This window comes from Amblyomma maculatum, chromosome 3 (assembly GCF_055883805.1).
Source record: "Amblyomma maculatum isolate TAMU_Amacu chromosome 3, ASM5588380v1, whole genome shotgun sequence".
Lineage (NCBI taxonomy): Eukaryota > Metazoa > Arthropoda > Arachnida > Ixodida > Ixodidae > Amblyomma > Amblyomma maculatum.
In genome coordinates, this window is record NC_139346.1 from 28106540 (window position 1) to 28131984 (window position 25445).

The following is a 25445-nucleotide window of genomic DNA, read 5'->3' on the forward strand; positions in this document are numbered from 1 at the left end:
AGCTTATACATATGAGGGATGCATGCAATGCAAGTTTGAGGTTGCAGAAAAACAAAATGGCAGCCATATTGGGGCAACTTTTCGTCGATTTTCACTTGCAATTAAGAGAAGTCCGAAAAATCGAATGAGGAAAGTTGTTAACGTCCGAAATTTTGTTCAGCATTATACATTGACTGTATGGAGCATGTGACGGTGCCATGGCAGAGTCCAAATAATCAGGCAGGTCAGGAAAATGGGCATTCAAAAAATTGGTCGTCGACTGTTTAATGAAACAGAAAAATGTTTGTGGTTTTTCGCTAAACCCGGGTTTTTGTTGCATGCAGTTTCTGCATGATGATTGTAAAGGGCAGTGCAGAATGGCAACTAAAAAAATTAAAGAGCACTGCAGAATCTACATTGGAGTAATACGAAAGCACGAATGCTGCTGTTGGTTGCTTCTGGTTTCTTCTAGTAGCTTAATTCACTTTTTGTTTGTCGCCCATTTTAGTCTTTGGTACTTTCAAATTGCGTGCCAATCCCTTCCCATGACCTTTTTTGACTCTACATCTGGTTGCGTGACGTCACATCCTCTACCTCACATTAATTCACTCCTTGTTTACCCTTTTTAGTCTTTGGTACATTCAAATTGCGTGCCAGTCTCTTCCTATGCCCTTTTTTTCGCCGCTACTTCCGGTTGCGTGACGTCACATTCTTGATGTCGTATTCACTACGGCACCCGTGTGTCTTTTCGCTTTAACTCCCACCTTCATCCCTTCCCTTCAGCGCAGTTCAGGGTTCCACAGAACAAATGTGACAGGTACTGCGCCTTTCCTTTCCAGTGAACCAGTTATTCTAATTAATTACTTAATGGCCTAATTATTTTTTCTGCAGCAACATTACTTCAGCCTCTATCGATTGACACCTCTCATTAACCTCTACCACTTCTCAATTACCCGCAACTGCTGCGGACACGATTTTGCTTATTCGGTCTGCGGACAGAAATCTGAACATAGCGAAGTAATACTTTCGCGTTAATGAGACATAAATGGAAGCAGAATCCCTTTAAGGGAGGGACACTGGTCTTAAAACTATTTTCCTTATTTACCAATCGAAATTGATGAAACTTGGTGGGTTTGTGTAGTTTTTGTGCAGATTCCAAAACTGCAATTATTTATTTTGCGATCCAATTATTTCACGAGATAATTACACCAATTAGTCTAATTCTTACAAGAACAATTAAAAAATGACCACTGAAGAAAAACTTCAGATGAACACATTGCTGGACATTAGAAAGAATGAGGAACACAATGTTGCAAGCAGTTTTTTGATTTAGCAATTATTTCTTGTTTTATTGCATAACAAAGTTCAAAGGTAAAAATATAGCACTATAATGGTCACAAAAAAAGCCATTTTAAAAATTTTGAACAAGAAATTAAAAAATATACTTGCAACATTGTGTGCTCCGCATATTTGGCTTCATGTTGAAAAATAAATTATTGCTCTATCTGCAATAGGTGCCGAGATATTAAGGCCAGGTCCAACTCTCTATAGGCGTGGCTTTATATTCTAACCTAGGTTCTGCAATATAATGTGGGGTGCTTTCTGAAGCGGATGATTTGAGGGAAGAAACTCACATGGTAGATGTCAATATGGTGTTCACAGCATGTCGAGTTTTCGCAACTGAATCTCGTGACACTTCCATCTGTGCAGCTTTTGCTTTTCCCCTCCAGTTGTATGGCTTATGCTGCTGCATGTCGGTTAGTAACTGCTGCTTATAAAGCGGTAGCCGCATGAGGCGACAATTCGCGGCGACGGGCGGAGGGCCGCCAAAGCATCGCTGCTCGTTGCTGTCGCTCAGTTTCTGGGATTTTAGAAAACTTCGCGTGTCGCCCAGAAGTGACTCACGAGGGAGCCAATCGCAGAAGGCTTTGGGGTGCTCAACTTCCACTCTGGCTTTTTCTTTTTTGCTTTTGCGTGTGAGGTTTGTTTTCCTAGTCCGGTTTGGGCGAAGAACCTGGTGCCTACATGCGCTCACTTCGTCTGATTCGTGTGTATATGAATGCATTGAGACAATTCAGTAAAAACTTGGAAATTTAGTAAAAAAAAAAAAAAAGGCTAGTATGGCTAGATATTGTTAATTTTCAAAAGGAGCCGGAGAAATCCTCTGCTTGCAATGCAAGTCGGCATTGCAGTGTTGTAGCGCACCACTTCGCTGTGACCCTTTAAAATGCGATGCGTAACAGGAAATTGCATATGTGTTTTATCATACTTCATGCTGTTTAGTGTTAAAAAAGGGATATAGCTTAATTGTACTCCCCTTGACCGAATGACGAGGCAGCGGTAACAGAGCAACGCTGAAAACGCGCCTCTTTGTCACTGAGCCCCGTCGCTTCATGCAGTATGCATCAGCGACGACAGGCGTTGGAGGTGGCGGCGTCGCTCTACGGATCACTAGGGGCTGTCGCCTCATGCGGTTACCGCTTAACAGTGTGAAACGCAAGGCTGTCACTTGCTTACACTTACTGTGGTAACAGTAGTGTAGCTGCCTGCTGTCATGGCCCACTAGAAGGCGACATGAATGCGCTGCTCCGAATTCAGGCAAACTGTGCATTGTCATCAAGTGGTGCATTGTGGCCGCAGGCAGAGGCTTGGTTCGCGCCATAACTTGTGGGCAGGGTGACCAGCGCTTTGCTCCCCACCCCCTCTTTTTCTCGTGTTTAGAGCTTCTTACACGAGCAGGCATTCCTGCCATTATACACTTATACATACGCTGCTGCGAACTGCTTATACATACGCATGTATAAGCAGTTCATCACACTGCAATCACAATCAATGTGCCTTCTTTGATGTTTTCCACCCGCGGGCCAATTCTGAGTTCTTTTAAACCATACACAGAGCTGATGAACCATCGCTTGCCATCGTAAGTGTGGAGTGGGGAAGACACCTTACAAGTTAGAATGTCAATTTATATACGATGATAAAATGATCTTAATAGCATACACCAATAGTGCTCAATGTAGCTAATGTCTCACACTACAAAGACAGTACTACTTTCTTTCCATCGCCGCCGAAATTATATTCCGCGTACTTATAAAATAATGATTCTGCCGTTACTTCCACTAACTCTTTTAAATACCTTGGTATTAACCTCACTAGCGATTTATCATGGACATACCACGTCAACCACATAATAAATTCATCTAACCGAACAATTGGCTACCTTCGTCGTATTCTACGCATGCTTCCTTCTTCCTTAAAACTGTTAACTTACAAAACACTTGTGCAACCTAAACTTGAATACGCTAGTGCTATCTTTGATCCTCATCAAACTAACCTTATCACAGCTCTTGAATCTGTACAGAACCGTGCTACTCGCTTTATCCTATCAAACTACTCGAGATACTCTAGCATATCTGCATTAAAGCTTCAACTTCAACTTCCTTCTCTCGCTTCCCGTCGCCAAATTTCAAGCCTCTGCCTTTATCACAAGTTTTTTCATAGTTCACCTCGTGACAGCCAGCTCATCCAACCGGTACGTCGAACATCCCACACAGGACCCGCATCGTGCCTGCACTACTATATTCCAGAAGTCTTTTTTCGTGTACACACAGCTCGCGACTGGAATGACCTTCCCAGCAGCCTTACCCTAATCTCCGACACTGCTCATTTCAAGACTGCCATCGAAAAAGCCTCATCATCTTTGTAATCACCTCACACAAACCATTGTTAACCGCCGTTCAAGTGCCCACCCCTCATGTAATGTCCCATCTGGGGGCCCTTGAGGTTCTAATAAATAAATAAATGTTCCTGTTCTAAATTCAGTGATTACTTTTCTATTGTTACTGATTGTTTTCTTTGACAGCATGGCCAACCTAGCGAGTGAGATCTCTCTTGATGTCCATTACATCTGAGTCTGTTACCGTATTTACTCGCATAATTTTAGCTCGCACTCACGTTATGCTCGCACCCCCAACATTTGGCGCCAAAGATTGGAATATTTTTTTTCCTCGCATAATCATCGCACCACCAATTTTACCACCACAAGAGTCGCCTGCTAGTAATAACAAGCACATCTTTAGAGTGCTACTGAACCTAGCTGGCGTTGTGTGCACGCGCTACCAGGCGGCGATAGCATGCTCGGGTAGATCATCATTGGTTACGCTCGTCTTTTCTTTTTTTTTACCTCCATGATGCTCATAGTCGTCGCCATTTTGCGAGTTGTCTTCGCGTGTCGTTGTCATTGTTTCTTCGTCCCGTCCGTGTTGCTTGCTTTGTTCCACCGTCTAGTGTCCTTGGTGTCGCATCGCTTTGGGGGGATATGCAAGTTATACAGCTACTTTTAAGCTGAAAAGCTTTCGAGTATGGGCTACAGCATAGCAACCGCGCTGCCAGCAGCACTTGGGCTTCAACGAGTTCTGCGTAGTACGGAGACAGCGATTGCAGTACCGCCACGGACTCAGATCAAGTCTCTGATCAAGAGTAGAACTGTATGGTCTGCTGTAAGCATTATACCACGAAACGCGGGGAGTGATGATGAGGCTGCATGCGGTAAATAAAGTGCCTTAGCAATTTGCGCTTTTGCCGACCCTGTACTTTTATAACAAGGGTAAGTTCTGCTTGAAAGTAATGTTTTGGTTATATTTACAATAGCTGACCTAAGAATCCCAATTCGCACCTATTTGAATTAGCTTTTTAGCGCTCCAAAACATTTGCTCGAAAATTTTTCCCGCATAATTATGCACTCCCCAACTTAACATCAATTTTCCGCGAAAAAAAAGTGCGAGCATTATGCGAGTAAATACATATCATGTGGATCAACTGTAATTGCCTGCTTTCTGGCCTTTATACGAAAGTGGCTCAAGCGGAGACTTCTTTCTTATTTTTATGTTTCGCTATTCTTACTCACTTATTTGTTCTTAATTCTAGACTGTCTTCTATACCTTTGACTATTTCTTCTCTTCATCGGTGAGTGGCTGTTCTGTTGAATGTGCCATGCAGCTGAGAATTATGAAATGAATGCACATTGTTGTAGTGTGAGCAACTTCTTTGGTTTGTTTCAGGGCATCCATGTGCAGTAATTCTTGGAGCCACATGGTGGCACGTTCAGGTTGTGCTATGGGGGTAGTTTCACGAGAATCTGAACGTGCAAAAAGGCCACTCCTTTAAATTGTCTATGAAGAGCTGAAGTGTGCGGGTCTTTTGAACGCAGTTTGTTTTCTGGGCATTATAAGTCTTTGTGTGAAAAAATTATCTGGTGTTAAGTAATAATTGGACACTGGTCTGAAAGGTCCTTTTCTCGACATATAGTGACCTCCACATGCCTAACCAGAACAGGCGTACCTGTGTCTATGCTGCTGTGGACACCTCCTGGCCACCTTGCATGTGCAGGTGATCCCAATGCTGCCGCGGCTCCTGTGCGACCACCTGTGCAGCCTGCATCCTGGTGAGGACAAGCTGACCTTCTCGGTGGTGTGGACGCTCACCTCGGACGGCCGGGTGCTGAGCGAGTGGTTCGGCCGCTCCATCATACGGTCGTGTTGCAAGCTCAGCTACGAGCATGCCCAGGTGGGTTCCTGCACTGCTTGTTTTTAGAGAGCTTCATAGTTTTTTGTAGAGGTATGCTAATAGTAGAACTCCTCTATACTAAACTCATTCGGACTGGCAATTATCTTTGCTATATCAAGGTCTTTACTACATCAGTTGTTGGCAATGACATGGTCCCTAAGATATGCTGTCTAAGTTTAGTTTGTAGGTTTAATTTGTGGGTAGGCTATGAGAGACGCCGTAGGGGAAGACTCTGGAAATTTCTACCACCTGGGGTTCTTTTAACGTGCACTGACATCGCACAGCACATGCGCGCCTTGCTTTTGGCCTCATCGAAAAGCAGCCGCCGAGGCCCCGCACCCTTGGGACCAGTAGACGAGCGCTGTAACCACTGCGCCACCCCGGCGGGGTATATGCTGTCTAGTAATTGTCAATACACTTACTAAACAAGTTTTGTTGCTTTGTGAAAAAAAAAAAAAAAACACTAAAGTACCTTCCATCTCTCACCTATTATATCTGTGCAATTTGTTTTTCTTGTCCAGCTCTAAGATTTTTTTGATGTCTTGTGGAAGTGCCCGTTTAGCATGTGTGCAACGGGGCAAATACAGCTCAGTTTGATTTCAAGTGAAAATGGAAGGCTTGCATAAATACGACGTCGTCTTCCGCTGTTTCTGTCATTGAACAGGTAGTAGATAAGAAATGCATGGCAAGCCGCAGCACTTCTGGTCACAGCTGCCTCGTGCTTCGCGCTGCACAAGGCTGCGAATGTTTGACCGTTTCTTCTCTTCCCTATTTCTCACGTGATTTTTGTTCTCTTACTTAATGGACCACTCTATCTTCCTTCCACGTTCGTTACAAGCTTCAGTTTTTTTTTTCCTACATGCCGCATGCTTTCCCTCACGGCTTCAAGGCCTACCTAAAGTTGGCTTCTCCTCAAAGCTGGCACGTCTAATGATAAAGCCATTTGAAAACACGCTTATTTATTTGCTTGTTTTTTTTTTTTTTTTTCTTTTTTTTTTTTTTTTTTCGGAAAGAAAAATTTTGTTCCACGATTCCAGTTAGGACACCTGTGGCGATGCATTTTGTGGGAAGTACATCACTGCAGCGAGACGCACTTCACTACATCAAAAATGTCTTTACTAACTATAAAGGGGAAAAAAACTTGCAGTTGTCTATGGAAGATGAACTGGGGATTCAGTTTCACTTTACTATATCAGAGCTTACTATAACGTGGTTCTACTGTACAGAAAATTACTGTACGAATATGAGAGAAAAATGCGCCTTTGAAAATCGAATTCAATTTAAAAGATTCAGCGCTCATTCACTTCAGCGTTCATGTGGGCGGCCATCTTTGTGCCGAAGAAACGAAAATTGTGCAGTTGGCCGCAAGTTCGACGCTCCTAAAAGTGCTGTGCGAGAGTGGCAGTGAGGCATAATTTTCAACTGTTACCGTAAAAACCCGAATATAATATGGGTTTGTTTTTACAAATTCTGTAGCGTCAAATTTCTACCTCGTATTATATACGGATCAAAACAATGTTTGGTTCAAATTCACAGTTCCAGTTTCGTTATTGCTCGGTGCTATCATCATCAATACTTTTTCGAAGGTTGCGTCACCTAGTGGTGGCATCGGTAGCCTTCGTTTTTTTTTTTTTTGTTGTTGCTCCGCCATTTTGTTCACTCTAACTTTTGGAAGTGAACGCAGTGAAAGAGTGGTATTTGCCACGATGTCAGGAGCGCGAAGACAGTATTCAGCTGCCTTTAAAAGAAAGGCTATCCTCGCTGCCGAGACCGTTGGGAATTGTGCGGCTGGGCGGCAGTTCGGCGTCACTGAGGGCAGCATTCGGAGCTGGAGTAAACAGAAAGAAGCCCCATTTGTGTGCAGCGGGAAGAGAAAGGGTTTTCGGAGACGAAAGAGCGGAGTGTTTCTCGAAATCGAGCAGGATATCGCCACCTTCGTCTAAGAACAGCGTGCAGCACACCTCGTAGTAAGCATTGAGCTGTTCCAAGCTAAAGCGAGGGAGATTGCCGCGGATAAAGGCATTCCGCGGAGTGACTTTGAAGCAAACAAAAATTGGGTGTGCTGTTTTATGCATTGAGCAGAGTTTTCCTTGCGTCGGCGAACTTCAGTCTCACAGAAACTCCCCGCAAGCTACGTAAAACAGCTTGTGGCGTTCCAGCGACATGTCATATCACTGCGGAAGGGTCACGATTTGGAATGCTGACCAGACTCCCGTGTGCCTCGACATGCCGTCGGCGCTCACAGTGAACGAAAGAGGCGGTAAGAAGGTTTGTGTCCGATCGACAGGGAATGAGGAGACGCGGGTTACCATAATGCTGGCCTGCACTGCGGATGGCCGCAAGCTTCCACCATATGTTGTGTTCAAACGGAAGACTCTACCTAAAGGTGAGAAGCTACCGAAAAATGTTGTCGTCCGGTGTCAGGACAACGGTTGGATGGACGAGACATTAGTACTTGACTGGGTCAAGTCTGTGTGGTACCGGCGGCCCGGAGCACTGCTGGGGTTCAGATCACTGCTCGTATTAAGCTGCCACCTGGCCGACTCGGTAAAGAGATTACTGCGCGAATCGCGCACCGAACTCATCGTCATCTCTCCCGGAATGACGTCCCAGTTACAGCCGCTAGATGTTTGTATTAACAAACCATTTAAGGATGCTATCAAGTGGTGCTACCAGGATTGGATGAGGTCGGGAGACCCCGAAGTAACTGCTTCTGGGCGACTGAAGCGGGCCTCTCCAGCAATCATTTGTAGCTGGATCGTGGATGCTTTGGCCAGCATTCCTGAGGAGCTTGTTTCCTGCTTTTTTAAGAAATGCAGCATCTCCAATGCACTCGATGGGACAGAAGACGACTTCTTATGGAAAGATATGTCCAGCAAAGGACTTTCTGAAGAAAGTTCGACAGACAGCGATGATTGCTAATGAAATGAGCGCGAAATGCTCTGAAAATAAAGGCTTTCGAAAAATTTCCCTAGGTCGCATTATACGCGGGTGAAAACTTTTTTTCCTTCCATTTTGCTACCCCTAAATTGCACTTCGTATTATACGCGGGTCCGTATTATATTCGGGTTTTTACATATGCCAAGCAAAAGGGGCTTCCGTGGGCCGCAGTTGGGACGCTTTCCAGAGCGGGAGGTCAAGCTTGTGGCGTATATCACCGAATACGGTATCGGAGGTGGGGAAAAGTGCTTCTACTAGGCAATAGTTTTTTGTTCCAGAAAGTATCCACGTGGTGTGGCCTGCCCAAATGCCCTCCATCTAACACAGTGTGCAGGTAACATCCCATGTCAGGTCAAGCCAAGTCACCTTGAAACTAAACATGGTTGTCATCACTTGTCCCACAAGCCAGCTTTTAGTGCCCATTCACAATGATTTATGCCGGAACGTCCCAAATTGCGATGTAGCAGTGCTCACAACATCTTAGCAGCCAGGAAAAGGCAGCACCCTGCAAGGCAACAGTAAGATTCTACATTTGTTAGTTGTTACAAGCCTGGGCTTCTGCTTGCCTTTTACCCACTTAATAGGTGGAAACTTTTACAGAGTCAAGGATCAATGGTTAGAGAGCTCGATTGTAGAATCCATTAGTGTGGGTTCGATCTCGGCCATGGCAACCACATTTCGATGGAGGCAAGAAGCAATTTGCCTGTATACTATGCGATGTCAGTGCACGTTGTTGGGGATCAAAATTATCCACGACCCTCCACTATTGCATCCCTCATAGCGTGCTTGGCTTTGGGGCGTTTGAAACCCATAAACAACCAAACCACCTGCACTGAATGCAACTACTTGCACTGTCCCTCCCCATGCAGGATCTAATGGATGACCCCGGGCGACAAAGGGAGCCGGGTGAGCTGCCCCCAGTGTTGGGTGGCCACACTGTGGAGCAGGTTGCCGAATGCCTGCATGTGCTGCGGGGCATGACGGAGGCCATGCGCAAGCGCCGCTTCCAAGGAGGCGCGCTGCGGCTGGACCAGGTCAAGGTGGTCTTCTCCCTCGGCTCCAACTTCCAGCCATACGGCTTCTCCGTCTACGAGCACACTGAGAGTCACAGGTGAGGAGGGGGTCAAAGAAATGGGGGGCCATGGCCAACTGGGGCCACTGGGCGTTGCAGTTGCTATTCAGCTGCAAATGTTGCGAGATTTTCTCGTGTCTCTGTTCTTTGGATTATAGCTTCAGATGGGGGTTGGGGGGGGGGGGGGGGGTATTTGATTAGCTGCCGTAACGAGAAGCAAAGAGTGGACAGCGGAAAAGTCCTAAAATAAGACCAGGGAGTGATGCTATGGCCGAAGTCAACTCGACCACAAGCAGCAGACGCCACCAAAAGAGGTCCCTACAGACAATGCAGGGATGGAATCCGCCTTTTGCGGGAGGATGTGGCGCCATCATACGGGAAGCGGTGAGAAACACATTGGACGGCAGTGTGGCAGAAGACACGAAAGCGTACCATGCGAAATGGGCACGTCAACGCAGGTAGAAAGCGAAACCCCCCCCCCCCCCCCCCCCCCTTTTTTTTTTCTTCGAGGTAGAAATTAGTAACAGTGATTGCAATTTCATGTTCATGCAGTGTTGGGGAATATTTCAGCGTTTTCACAATCCAGTCATAGCGCATGCATATACAGTCGAACCCGGATATTTCGAATTTTGGTTAAACAGTCAACGACCGATTTTTCGGACCCTCTAGGGAACGCAAAAAGACGTACCATTTTACGAATATTTCTGGGATCAAAATAGTCAAGGACGAGGTATTAGGCTTCTGAAACACCAAAGCGTTATAAAGAGCCGTTCAGAACAACTGCTGAATGACCCATGCCTTTTTGTTGGCTTCGTACAACACTGGCAGCGATGCCCCTTTAAAGCACCGCGGGTTCTTCGACTTCCCGATTACAAGCAAGGGAAGCTTCTCGCTGCCAGACATGTTGCTGACGACGAGAACGGTCAGCCGCTCTTTACTGTGCTTGCCACCGTAGCATGGGTCACCAGCAAAAGCAAGCGTTCTTTCTGGCAACATCTTATAAAATAAGCCAGTATTGTCGCAGTTGAAAACATTGTCAGCAGAGGACTGCTGCGACAAAGGCTGCAGTTTTTCGTTGCGGTCCTGCTCAATAACTGCATTGTCGACGGCACCGCTCTCACCGCATACCTTGAACTTGAGGTCATTCCGATGTTTATTAAAGTTTCTCAGCCACCCATCACTAAACTTAAAATCGTCAATGCCCATTTGAAGCGCGAGATTTTCCTCTTTTTCTTTCAAGACGCCGCCCGAGACCGGCAACCGCTTTGCAGTCATTGAATTAAGCCACACGATGAGGGCTTCCTCAAGCTTTGGGTGAACACCTTGGCTTGCATTCTTTTTTCTTTCTTTTTTTTTTTTGGCACCAAATGGTTTTTCGGCCACTTCCAGGATCTTGCCCTTGTTCTTGACAAAGTCCGAGACTGTTTGCTTTGAAATGCCGAACTCCTTACCCACGTCAGCCTGCGATCGACTGCTCGTTACTTGTTTAATAATGGCGGCTTTCTTCTCCATCGTTAATCGACGGTACAATTTTCCACGCTTCGATGCCATCAACGAGGATGGAGTGGGGGCCATCGTGGGCAAGCAAAATCCTCTTGTTGCGAAGTGTCGAAGCACCTAGACCTAGCGTCGCAAAGCACACTTGACACTATACGTAGCACGTAGCAAAACCATGCACCAGCGTAGCGAAAAAACACCATGTGGTCTGCGATGAGTCTCCGCAATGAAAAGGCGAAACCGTCGCGGCGGCGACGGCGCTTCCGGAAACTTCGGAAGAGGCGCTGGTAAACATAGCCAGCGTGGCCAGACCAAATCGGTGTGTGACGGCTAGGTACGGCTAGTACGGCTAGTAGTTCAAAGCTGTGACATGGTACGCAGACTGGGAGATAGCCAAAATGGCGGCTTTGTATAACGCAGTTGCGGTTTCAGACCTTCCGTCGCGTCAAAAAGTCAGAAAAATTGGATGGCGGGGGATTCGAGCGTCCGAAATTTCAGATGCCCTTATACATTGATTCTATGGGGCTTGTGGCGGGGCCGCAAAGACGTCCGAAATATCGGGCATGTTCGAAAATTTGGTCGTTGACTGTATTGAACTCACGGAATATCCCTTTGAAAATCCCATGTAAAAGTATAGGAAAACTACGTCGTATATCGAACTCAATTACACCGGTCGTTCAATATATCGAACTCCGCATCACGTATTGGACGGTGCGGTGCGACTTCCTCAAAGACGATCGCATCATCGGCCGTTTGCCAAGTGACGTTTGCAAGCCGCACGCGGAAGGAATGAGAGGGCACAGTTTGGCGACGGCTGGTCTAGGGCAGCGCCGCGCCCTTTCCCCAAAGGCACCAGCACCTGACGTTTGCAAGCCATGTGCATGAAGGAACGAGAGGTAGCCAATGAACAACAGTAGTGTTCAGGAGAGGGGAAAAACGAGATAGAGTTCAGCGCAAGGATGTGTCCACTCTTCTGTCGAGCTTTATCTCTCCCCTTTCTCTCTCTTTCCCGGTCTTCGTTCGAAGCAGCACACACTACGCATGCGCGGACAAGCCAGCTCGGCTTTCTCCAGTGTGTGTTGTGAATGCTCTGTGCGTGGCGGCTGACGTGGAGCGGCCATGGCGCGTCGTGCTGCACGTAGGCGGCTGCACACGCAGAGACGGCAATGTTTTTTTTTTTTTTTTTTTTGCGGGCTGCGGCCGTTAAGAAGCTGCCGTTTGACGGCTGCGGCCTTTAAGAAGCTGCAATCTTTTTTTTTTTTTTTTTTTTTTTTTCTTTTGCTAGTGTCATCCTTACTTCTGCTGAACTTGCGGCGCAGCGTAAGCCATAGCGGGTGCGGACGTTATTAAGCGGCAGGTTTCTTTTTTTTTCGAGAGTCGTCCATTCTTACATCTACGAATCAACGAAAGTATGCGGTCAGCTGCAATCATGACACCGACTTTTAGCTAGCATTATTTTCAAACGGCATTTGCAGCTATCACGCTTCCAATGATTTTGTGGCAGTGGACTACGCCCGCCCCAAGCGCGGCGTAATAAATCGAACCAGGCTTATGCAATCAAGCCATCACGGGCACTCTGCCAAGTTCGCTCCCTATCACCGCTGGATCTATCAAAAGATAAACACGGCCTGACGTTATCACTGCGTCGCATCTTGGCGCGCTGCCGATATATGAGCTGTGGATTCGACGGTCGAAACAGAGGGACGCGCCTCCACACGCTTTTTTTTTTTATATATATATATACTCTCTAGGACAAAAAGGGGGGTTGGGTTCATTATGCGACTGGGTTGATTACGCGACAAATACCGTATCATTTTTCACGATCCCAAGTAGCGTCTCAAGCTGATTTCTGTATATCGAATTATCGATATATCGAACTATTTCACGATCCCCTTCGAATTCGATATATCCGGGTTCGACTGTACTGTCTTCGTATTGTAAAAGCGAGTAGTGCGCGCCATGGCGCGGGCTGTGTTTGATGGGACAGAATGAGACTTTTTCAGCGTGCAGATTCACGACAGACTTAAATTTATTGTATAAAAACAATCGAAAGAATAGCGCGGAGGCAGAGAGAGAAGGATTTCAAAGGGCAAAGCAGCCAGGGGTTTGTTGATGCTGCAGAGCTCGGTAGAATCGTCTTTTGTTACGTACGAGCGGCGCATATGCGCGGGGTGTTTTGAGTCACTGAGCACAATGCGATCACCGCGGCGCCGGCATGGTGAAATAGGCGTTGTTTCCTCCTCGCATCATGTACAAGCGTGCAGCTTGTATTTCATCTACGAAGCTCGGCAGAGAGGCACTTATCCACACCCCCTGAACAGGGCATTGTCCCAGCCGGAATACACATCTGCAGGAAACGCATGGCATTTTTCTGGCAATAGATGATCCAGAGCTGTAGCCGGTTTCTGCCCCCAGAACAGATATGGTCGTAGTGGTGAAGAGGTTCTCGATGCACAAAGAATGGTCATTCTGTTGTGAAAGGATCCACAACCTTTCTGCCTCCATAGCGATTTCTGCGGAATCAACGACTGCATGATGATACATTCGCATCTCCTACACATCGGATGCTCATGTCGGTCAGGAACCAATGTTCTACGTCCAGAGCGGTCCACTCCGCAAGTGAACGAGCATGAACCCTCCAGGAGACTCATTTGTGCCCGACGATTTTCGTGCCGTTGCAGACGTTTGGCTCATTTGGCACGACGACTTTCAAGCTCCCTAGCAAAGTGCAGCTGATTGAGTACACCGAAGGAACAAAATCCAAATGCTTTGGCGAGAACGAAGGCGAGCTTGTAAGGTAAAAAAAAAAAGTAACACTGTGCATCGTGCAAGAGTGTTCAAGTGTGTCATATGCTCTGAGCGGAAAAAGCACAGATACTGCAGGTATCTATTCATCTAAAGGAAATATGCATGATGAAAAGTACCTTCTGGAGTTCGCACCCAGCCTGTAACGCACCAGTGATCGCTGCAATGAGGATTTGTTCAGTGCGTGTTTGCTTCATGTGCGACGGGGCCTGATGGCGATGTATTTTGTCGTTTGTTTCCTTTATTTTCGAAAGGGCCAGATAGCGCAGGTATCACAGGTGGCTGTGTGCGCTATATCGTAATATTTAGCATGTTTTATCATGACTGCCGCCTGACTAACAAGAAAAAAATATGGCGTTTGTGATGCACCGCCGTTCACGAGCCTCATGACCAGCTCAACCACTCGGCTCGCGAGCGGCGGTGCATCATAACAAATGCTGTATTTGTTTTTCTTCAGGCGGCAGTCGCGATAAAACATGCTAAATATTACGGTCTAGCGCACATAGCCATCTTATGCTACCCAGCCCCTTCGCACATAAAGAAAACAAGCGACAAAATACATCGCGATCAAGCCCCATCGCTCATAAACCAAACACGCGCCAAACGAATCCTCATTGCAGCTATCACTGGTTGGTTACAGGCTTGGTGCTAACTTCAGTAGGTACTTTTCATCATGCACATTTCCTTCGGATGCATACATACCTGTAACGAAGTGTTTTTCGCACAGTCGAGAGTATGCAGTAGGTTGCTTAAGTCGCCCATTCACATCTTGACACTTGGTAGCCCTAATTCAAGCTTCACCTCGTTGTTGGTCACGGCTCGCCGAAGAGCTCCCGAAAAACCGCGTCTTGAACCCTGGCACGCCTCGAGAGTGGCAACCGTACGCGGCAGATTTGGTTTGCATCACTTTTCCATGCCTGCGGCAGTCACCGTGCGAGAGAAACGCCGTCGACGCCGTCCAATATGTTTATATCAGTCGCCGCTGGGACTTCGCGCATGCGCATAGAACTCGCGCAAAAGGCGGATTGCAGCGCTATTTGTGCAATGGCACGCCATAAGGATTTCCCTGCACCTTCCTGCTTCGTAGGATCCCAGCTTGCACCTTGAATAATTTTTGGCACCATTCTGGACCATGCAAAACACTTTCTGCAGGGAAAAAAAAAAGAAAAAAAAAAGGCACACTGACATTTTTGGTTTCTTTTCCCTTATGAGTTTTTTGCTTGGCTGTGGCTTGGCTGAACGCTGCCCACAAGCTTGCATGCACAGCCTGTCATGCCAGAAGAGCTTCCGTGTCAGCCCATGCATGCATAGCCAGCGTAGAGTCTTGGATGCATGGTACATGTGCAGTGAGCGGCAACAACTGGGATTGTGTATGAAGATGCAGAAATTTTAGGCGATGGCAAAAAGTAAACACCATTTTGCTTTATTTAGTGGTTCTAAACTGGCTGGAGCGAATCAAGAAAGGGCGACATTACAACGGCAGTTGTTTTGCAGCAACTGCTTTTATCCCTTCTCAGTTATCATCGGAGTCTGAAAACTACATTCTTTAGGCCTCAGAGACGAAACAATGTACTACAAAAATTTCTGACTACAAACTAGCCCGTGCAGCCACACCGCATGCATTGCAGCACGTGCACCGGGGCACCAAACAATGGGGGTTTTTTTCACGGTTTGCGATAGCATTTAGGTGGTTTGCGGCCATCGTGGGGCTTGCAGTTTGGCAGAGCCGGTATACCATTACTAAAGGCTGCTCTGGTTAGGCAGCATCCAGGTATGGTTTTCACTGTAAGCGATTTCCAAAATAGCACTCCTCAAACCTGAATGCTGCGAAGTTGACCACGCACTTCTGGCGTGCACGCGTGAACTTGGCACTTCTCGCTCCATTCCTCAGCAAACATGACTATTTTGCATGTGCGTATCAGCCACACAGAGTATTAATATTACCCACCCAATGGCATGTTGGATGCTCATTGGCAGCAGTGGTTCTTCCACTGCTTTGGAAGTATGCCATTCAGCCTCCTCACACGCGACACAGGCTTCTTGAGAAGGGGCACCTCCATTGCCGCATCAAACCGTGAAAGGTGCCTACCATTTTCAAGCTGTTCTGCTTGGACTCTCCCAATGGTGAGCACTACAAGAGGTAGTCATTGTCACGCTGTTTTCTTCTAAATAGCAGGGAGCATTCATTGCTCAGTCTCTCACCAAGCAGACTTGCCATAATGCAAGTGGTGCTTATCGTTTTCGGCACCATTTGATAATTCCAACTTTAGGTAATCCAAACTTTTTTCCAACCGCATGAAGTTCAAATTAACGGGGTTTTACTATACTAGACTTTTTATGAACGCTTAAAGTAAGACACTCCAGTGGACTAGTTGGTTCATATTAAGCGAACGAGTAAAACTGTGTGAAAAACTGGACTGAAGGAACAGGTAGCAATTTACCTCTGCATTGCAAAAGCTGCGGATGCGACCCCTATCTGGATAAAACCACTTTCCTCGGTAGGATAGGGGACAAGACTGAAAGGGAGGTCATCGAGGCCTTCCTTATCGCCAAAAAAGGTGACGACTGCGTCAGTTCGCCGTCAGTATCGCTGATTGAAATTCGTTTATTTTGAGGCGAATGCACAAGGCCGCTGTGCATTTCTTTGGACAGACATTGGCGAAATGCTCACATTTGTCCCTCTCTTCTTTTTTTCTTGTTTTATTCACACTATGTTTCCAAAGTGAAGTGGAAACGAAGGTGTGGAATCTTAAAATGTTTGCTGTTCTGTGCAGTGTAGCACTTGTGTGATTCCCATCCTTCCTCTCCCCAGCCTCTGCCAGTGCCTGCTCAAAGAGATGATTACTCACTTATTCGAAAGCTGATGAAGTGGAGCAGCAAGGAGCTACACACGCATGGTAGATTACCAAAGCTGTGGCACTGTGCCAAAGGGAGCACATGTGACATCATGCTCTCAGTAAGGTGTTGTCCTGTGCACGCCAGAATTCTCCCTTCATGCCTGCCAATCCTCCCAATTTGCCCAGGAGACTTTTGATTTTTGACCAACCTTTCCCATGGTATAATCACTGCTCTAAATCTCCCAATAAGTGGCCTTTGCTCCGTAGCGGCATTTTTTACGAAACCAGCACTGGAGTATCTGCTGTTGCATCGCTCCCGCCAGCACCACCATCAGAGGCCGCACCAGGACCAAAGCAGCTGATTAAGGCCAATTTGGCATAGAGTTCAATTTGAGCCAAAGCTGTGCCAGTTTTGAATGGTGGCGGCCAAGTGATCATTCGTTGTCAGTGGCTGTGAATTCAGCAGTTGGTGTGCAGCCAATGCAGCTGCAGTAGATGAAGGGTCATTGCCATGGCTTTACCCAAACGTCACGCCATCTGATCCTCCTGTATTGCGCTTGGCCGTATGCCTCATGGGCCAAGCTGTGCTATGCTATGCCCCATGACGGCGCGATGGCTCATCTTTCGAAACCACCACAACCAGCAACAATGGTTGTGGACGGAATTGCATCTAAGGACACTAGCAATGATTTCACATTAAAAAAACTAAAACGGTGCGGTGATCAGTTGCAGAGGCATAGTGAGAACACTCGACTGCGGCATAGAAACTTCTCGGCGCACACCTCTAGTTGCATTTCATGATTACTGTTGCTTTTGTGTGTACGTTTTGGATGTTTACATTAGGACTCATTAGTCACTGCCTGAAAGTGCCCGCCCCCCTCCTCCTCACCTCTTCCCCTTTGCCAGGAATGTGAAATCTTCTCTGATTTTTGCTCTCACCAGGTTGGCAGGTGTGGGTGTTTTGAACTCACTTAACTTGGCCTGCTCCGAAGCTTTGCTGTTCTCTTTATACTGACAAACTGTGCAGTCAAATGTGCTCATTGTTGTATGGACTGGGAGCAGAGTTCAGTGACAAATGCATGAAAAGATACTAACATACTACAGTGGTAGCTCATTAATTCAAAGTTCAAGGAAGTGGAAAAAATGTTCACATTATTGAATGACGATTTGCATAATTTTGTATTTATTTAGTAAAAGGCTGGGTAATGGTTCAACAAGAAGAGCAATACAATGACTATTCTTTTCATTTCCATCTCCTGTGTCTCTCGGTGCATTGCGGTAGCGGAGGTGCTCTCACACACCACAGTGTTGTGTGTGGGAAAGCTTCACCGCACTTCACTTTGACTGTGTGTCAGTTACTGGAGCAACAAATGAAGGTGCCAGATAAAGAAGACGTTAGCAGCATTGGTGCCTCTTACAGGCTAATCGAGGAACTGATGCTGCTGGCCAACATGGCAGTAGCGCATCGTCTGTACAAGACTTTCCCCGACCAGGCCTTCTTGCGCTCCCATCCGCCACCTGACGACGCCCAGATGGTGGAGGTGGAGGCACTCTGCTCGGCACATGGGGTGGTCCTGGACACCACCACCGCTGGCACTCTGCAGGTCAGGGACAAAGTTGACAAGGTGGCCACATTCATCGCATTGGAGGTGGCTGCATTCCGTATTGGTCATTTTCAAGCCTGTATGCCTAAAAATTGCTTTCTTACAGTTAAAACTAAGTGAAAAAGAAAAAAGAAAAGCATTGTGAACAAGAAGGTAGAGACAGGCTGTTGAGGTAGGGTAGTACAGGCATTATAAGTGTCTGGGTTAGCCTACATACTTTAAAGTATCATAAATTTGAAGGTGTCGGCACTGCGTAAAATGTTATTGGCCGGGATTTTAAAATTAACTAGACGAGACAAAAATGCACCCAGTGATAAAACCTTATTGCGAGAACATGCTGTGCACAGCTCCTACTTGGTCCGGCAGCCACACTTTGTAGTTTCCTGCGGAGTGGCATCACGGTGCGTGTGCTATTGAAGACAATAAACTGTGAACACTTTACAGTGTCAGCAGATATGAAGTGTGAAACAACGCTACACCCAGCGTTCTACCCTACTCTAGTGGAGCCCAAATGGCTTGAGGCAATTCCGTGGTGTGTGCATGCCCCTAAGGCTGTTATAGGAAGTTGCTTTCGCACTTCACAAAGAAATTGGAATTGGCCATTGGCGCATTGCACCCCAAATTATTAGGGGGGGTCAAATATCAGGATCTCGGAAATTCTTCAAATTATCTGGGACATCGAATCAAGAGTTCAAATTATCATGGTTCTATTGTACTTGGGAATGCTATACATCTTAAGGAGCTCACAGTGCTCATTCTCACTGTGGCAGGTAGCAGTTAGTCCTACTGCACTTTTCTGCAGTAGCCTTGCTGCACAGGCGTCCACTGGCGTCGCCATGCTGTGACATCATGAGGTCATGTGATGTGGCTGAACTTTGCTTGGTTGTGGTTGACGAGGTGTCATGAGACCATGTGTCGTGGCTAATCTGGCAATCGACAGGTGCACTCGTCACATGAAATAGCCATAGGTGATGCGGTGTTGAGATATAGACAAGACTCCCATAGGGTTTTGTAACTGGGGCGAGAGTTTGAGTGGGCCTTAGTCTCGTTTCCTTTTCTGTGTTGTGCAGGCTTCCCTCACTGCCCTGGTAGGCATGGATGATGAGCTGTCGCATGCCAGACTCAATGTGCTCACCCACATGCTCTCCAAACCCATGAAGGTAAGAGCCCTGGGGTGGGGTGACAGACCTCCATGCCCAAGCCATCACTATGCTCGGCTAGGGGAGTGCAAATGATCATGAAAGCAGCTGCTTCCTCCAGCATGTATAGACCCTTTACAGCACGAGCACATGGGTGCTGCCATATTTGATCATGTGACCCTTCCGCCATCGCCGGCCTTTGGCCTTCTGGTTTGACGGCGTGCGGCATGCTGGTACTCGACTGCACAGTGCGGCACACCCACTATCGCTGGGGACGAGCTTGTAGACAGCCAAAAAACTTCATGTGAATGCCCATAGTATGTGTAGGTGCTAAGAAATGTTTAATTTAACCACGTAGTTCATTTACTGTGTCCTCCTAACTGTCTGCATTGCCTAGAATGCTTCGACAAACCCGTCGGCAGTTGGCTAGTTTTTTTTTTGTTTTTTTTTTTTATCAATTTTCTCTCTAGAACTCTTTGCAGAAAACATGATTTTCTGTGAAACTGAATATATTACAAACTGATTATTTCCTCAAACATTTTTTTTTTTTTCTTGTGTAAAGGGCGAACGCATGTTCAGACCTAGCTGGCTGAGACTCATTATGAATGTTCACCATTTAACATTGTGGACAATATTTACTGCTCAATATGGACGCGCGTGTAATCCCCAACAATTGATAAAGTATAATTTTACCTCCTGTAAACGTCCTGGCTTCAAAACACTATTATGCTGCTTGAAGTCATCAGGAGCTCAGCGGCGTTTAGCTGCGCTCGGGCGAAAGGGACTGGAAACTGCACCGGAATTCAGAACCCACAGTAGGCAGCCCAAGCAAGCGGGGATATACAAAATATTATCATGGTAAATTTCATCATTGGCCCGTGCATTAGCTTTATAAAAGCAGCAGTTATTGCATGTATTGCAGCAGTGCTTGTCTAATTAAAGTTTGGTTTGGTTTGCGGAGTTTAACGTCCCAAAGCGACTCAGGCTATGAGTGGAGGACTGTGGAAATTCCCATCCCCTGGGGTTCCTAATGTGCACTGATATCGCACAGCACAAGGGCGCCTGAGTTTTCGGCTCCATGGAAAAGCAGCCACCGAGGCCGGGATTCGATCCCACAAATCTTTGGGTACAGTACCTAATTAAAGTAAGCAGATTCACTGACATGCCCACACTGAGTTTCCTTTTCTGCACAATCAATTCTTATAAATGCATAGACATTAATAGCCACGTTAAGGTACTTCTTAATGCCCTGCGAAAATAATGTGGCAGCAGTGCAAGGGTGCAATATACAACTACTCAGAAAACATCAGGGTCGTTCTCGCATTACCATGGGTACTGTCGGTGCTAAAATGAGCTGGTGTGTGAGGTATAGCCTTTCTCTACAATTCACAGGCTCTTTCTTGTCCCAGAAAGGAACATGACCTCGTGATGCACCTCCGAGAAAAATGGTGGCCTATAGGCCATGATGTGCACCTTATGTAGAAAGTATCGTCTGTTCTTCCGCCAATAAACAACAGGGTCGTTAGCTCTGCTTCCTCGCAGAATACTTCGACAATACAAATGACACATGCACCAAAACAGTGGTGTTTAAAAGTCAGCCGGCATTCTTACACAAGATGCAGAGCAGCAGTCCACACTGCGCGCCGATGCGTCCCGAAGGCCAGCAATGACGGCTGTCCCAGTGGCGCCACATGTTAGGGAGAGTGGAACTACTCTCTGTAAATGGTCTATACTCTGTCAAGTGGCCTGCCACTACTGGTTCAGGAAACTGACATTAAACATTTGTTTGCGTCGCCAGTGCTCACCGCAGTCTCCACTGTGAAGGTTCAAGAATTGTTGATGCTGGAATCGCATGAGCAACCATTGTTGCAGCAATAGGCACACACTGCTCGTCCTGTGTGTGTGTGTTTTGTCCTATTTTTTTTTTCCTTTAAGCACCAACTACAGTCGAACCTGAATATATCGAACAAGGTCAATTCAAATGGTCGCGCAACTTGGAAGAAAACGCGTGCAGCTGCCTATTGCCAGCGGCGTCAAGTCGATGATGAGGACCCCTGCGAACTGTGAGGCAAATTACTAAACCACAGAAAATAAGATCTGCCAGAACTTCAAAGAACTAGAAAGTAAACATAATATTCGCGCTCGGGAATGAATGCAGTTTTTGTTTCCTGCGTAAGAAAAAAACATGTCTCATTTATAATAATATTTTAACTTGTTTCTAACGGCCTCTCTCGGCCATTTAGTATCCGCTGCGTGCCCAAAGCTCAGATATGGCTCAGACCAAAGCTTTTTTCATCCGCGGAATGGGTGCGTCATCGGCCTCGGTTCAGCGCGTGCTGCGTACAGAGTGGGTTATCTGTACCAAACAGTCAGTATTTCATTCTGCTGGTTGTGGTAGAGCTTTACAGCAAGGCGGAGACTGTGTGTGCTCGATGAGAAACTGATTGCCACTGCATGTGCACATTTCCGGACGATGGGACAATGCTGCGTCACAGCTTGGTGGCTCAGCTCGGCCTCCCAGGCACGTCGCAAAAGTGGTGGCTTGTTTTACGGATACACGTCTGCATGTTTTAATTGAATGGTGAAGGTGAGATTTTATTGCCCCCAAAACGTGTGTCGCATTGCGCAAAGCCTTCCGTTCCGCTCCCTTTGCTGCGTGTTTTGCTTACTGCGTCGTATTACCGCACCAACGTTCACTGAATGTGCTTTAGCTGTTATCAAAGGGATGTTCCTATTGTCAATGGGATCTTTCTCATGAAAATGTTAAATGCTTAAGTTGTAAATTTGTAGCCTCACATTGACTCCTCTCAGTGGCAAATGAAGCGCGAGTAAAATAATGGAATCGTAAATAGGGCGAGATTTATTGGAGCGAAGTTATATCGTAGATATTTTCACTTCTCAGACATATTAACTTCTAAATACTAGCAATCCCAATTTGAATTGCTTACCTAAGATCTTACAGGTTGGTGTTCTAGCGCTAGCGTTAGTTATTCCGTTCGTTTGTTTTTTGTTCTTTGACACTGATATGCACTTTGTTAGCAAGATCTTTTACTCTTTTATAATCTCATTGCATCTCGTTTGGAGACCTACGCTCAGGTCATTTTGTTATCACGAGGATTTCATGAACACCGTGACGAATGAGCGGTCATCGCTTTCCTACACTTAAAGATTTGCATTGTTGTGAAGCGTCTATGTAAGTAATCGTGAATTAATAAAGCCTGGCTTTCTGTGCAGCACAGCTTCACTCATTTATGCCCTTAGTGAAATCCCTCAAGCCATGTGATTCTATCCATGTGCTTGCCGAATTCGCTTGAAGGCCCTTGTTCATAAACGTGCCCGAAGAAATAAGCCCCAGAATGCGTTCACATGACGCGACGAAAGACTAGGCTAACGACGACGGAGGCAGAACGATGCTATGATAAGGTGCTTAAAGATGCCGTAACATTTCAGTTAACGTAAAACTTGACAGTAGAAATCCATGTCAAGTTGTCTGAACAGTTACGGTGTCCATTTTTCTGCCTTATCTGGGCATCGTTCTGCCTCCGTCGTTGTTGGCCTTGTTTTTCCTTAAGTAAAAAGACGATCAAATTCCCCGCCAAAAGTATGTCACTGTGACGTCACAAGCAACGTCATGTGTTTGTTTTGCTTCACAGTTCGCAGGGGGCGCCAGGAAACTAAAGCCTCGCTCAGAGTCGACACACAGGCTTCTATGGGAGTTACGCTACCATACTAATTCTACCATGTATCGAACGCGAAGGGGATCGCGAAATAGTTCGATATACAGAAATCGGCCTGAGAGACGCTGCTTGCAATGGTGAAAAATGATACTGTATTTGTCACATAATCAACCCACTTGCATAATGAACCCACTCCCTACTTTTGCCCCCAAGTTCCTCCGTTTCGACCATCGCATATCCACAGATCATTTATTGACAGCGTGCCAAGATGTTGTGCAGCGATAACATCACGGCATGTTTATCTTCTTACTATAGTACTTCTGATAGATCCTGCGGTGACAGGGAGCGAACATGGCAGGGTGCCCGTGATGGCTTGATTGCACGCCTGGTTCGATTTATCGCACCACGCTTTGGGTGGGCTAGTCCACTGCCACAAAATCACTGGAAAGCGTGATCGCTGCATATGTCCTTTGAAGTAAATAATGCTAAACGTCGGTGTCATGATTGCAGCTGACCGCATGCTTTCGTTGATTCATAGCTATAGGAATGGACGACTGCCGCAAAAAAATAATAAAACTGCCACTTCCTAACGTCCGCAGCCGCTATAGCTTACTCTGCGCCGCACGTTCAGCTTGACAAGTAAGGACGGCTTTGCAAAATAAAAAAAATTGTTGCTTGTCAACATCCGCAGCCGCCATAGCATATACACTACGCGACACGTTCAGCACGACGGCAAGGATAAAAAACTCCCGCAAAAACAAAAAAAAAAAAAAGCTAAGAACTGCCGCTTCTTACCGTCTGCAGCCACCGTAGCTTACGCACGTTCAGCACAATGACACGAGACGCGCATCGCACGTCAGCCGCCGCGCGCAGAGCGTTACACACACTGGAGAAAGTGTTTGCCACTGGCTGAATTGACTTGTCCGCGCATGCGAAGTGCGTGCTGCTGCGAAAGGGAAAGAGAAAGGAGGGGTAAAGAGAAAACTGGGCAGAAGAGTGAGCACACTCTTGTACTTCGCTCTATCGCGTTTTTCTCCTCTCCCGAACACCACGGCTTCATTGGTTCCCTCTCGTTCCTTCGCACACATGGCTTGCAAACGTCATGTGCTGGTGCGCGGCAGCGATCACCGCTAAAGCCGCTAAAGCCACTAAAGTGCACGCCTTTGGGTAAGGGCGCGGCGCTGCCCTAGACCAGCCGTCGCCGAACTGTGCCCTCTCATTACTTCCGCGTCCGGCTTGAAAACGTCACGCTGCAAGCGGCTGAATGTGATGCGATCATCTTTGGGGAGGGTGCACCGTCCAATGCATGGTGCGTAGTTCGATACGTGGAACAACCGGTGAAATTGAGTTCGATATACGACGAAGGTTTCCTATACTTTTACATAGGATTTTCAAGGGGATATTCCGTGAGTTCGATATAACCAAAATTTGAATTATCCCGATTCGATATATCGGGATTCAATTTATTGCAATGCGTTTGTCGCATAGATGTGCAAATGAGGCTGGCGGGCAGTATTGTCACCTGCAGCTCTCTTATTGCACTCAGGCATTCCTCACATGTCAATTCAGGTTTCATTGTCAGGAAACATAGCACGGTCCTGCCAAATTTTAAGTTACTCGGCACTAGCTAACAGGTAGTAGTTGGCATAGCAAGTTCATTGTATGAAGATGACAGTGTTGGTTCTTCTGTAGATGGCTGTCTACTTCTGTGCGGGGCATCGGGAGGACCCGTTGTCGTTTGCGCACTATGCACTCAACGTGCCCCTCTACACACACTTCACATCGCCCATCCGCCGCTACGCTGACATTGTGGTCCACCGGCAACTGGCTGCCGCCCTTGGTGAGTCTAGTTAGTTGACTTTAACCTGTAATCTAGTCACTAACCGATACTTCAGGCTTTTAGTGAACTGATACTTCAGTGAAAATTTGGCTGCTGACACTGCTAAATTTTTCGGACATCCTTGAGCCCTCAAGGATGTCCGAAAAATCTAGCAGTGTTAGCAGCCAAATTTTCACTGAAAGAAATCACGTTATTGCAACCACTAACTGCCGGTGCACTGAAAAAAAGAATCAGTAGTTTTGTATACACTCTTATCTTAGTGTGCATTATGTACACAGGCAGCACAGGCTATTGCTTTTATGAGCTCGGGGTTTGACATTGGTGCTCCTGCCAGAATTTCAGGGATGAACGTTTGGTAGAGACCAAGTTCAGAGCAAAAAGCAAACTCACTGCTGCCAGAACTGCACTGTGCTCACCATATGGAAGGCTCAAAATGAAAATGCAGAAATGGTAATTACCATTAAAAAAAAAAGGTAGCCAAAGTAAGTGC

The 25445-nt window shown here is 46.5% G+C and overlaps 1 protein-coding gene across 4 annotated transcripts in view; it reads left to right on the forward strand.

Annotated features, from left to right (window-relative positions):
• LOC146194405 (DIS3-like exonuclease 2) overlaps positions 1-25445 on the forward strand; it is a 157986-nt gene that overhangs the window by 110830 nt on the left and 21711 nt on the right. For 3 of the 4 annotated variants that reach the window (XM_084597395.1, XM_084597397.1, XM_084597398.1), the window contains 5 exons: positions 5368-5544; positions 9354-9595; positions 18116-18344; positions 19370-19459; positions 24808-24955. In XM_084597395.1, the coding sequence (XP_084453521.1) occupies positions 5368-5544; positions 9354-9595; positions 18116-18344; positions 19370-19459; positions 24808-24955 (886 nt within the window). The remainder of the gene's footprint in view (positions 1-5367; positions 5545-9353; positions 9596-18115; positions 18345-19369; positions 19460-24807; positions 24956-25445) is intronic. The other variant, XM_084597396.1, reaches the window with a different exon arrangement.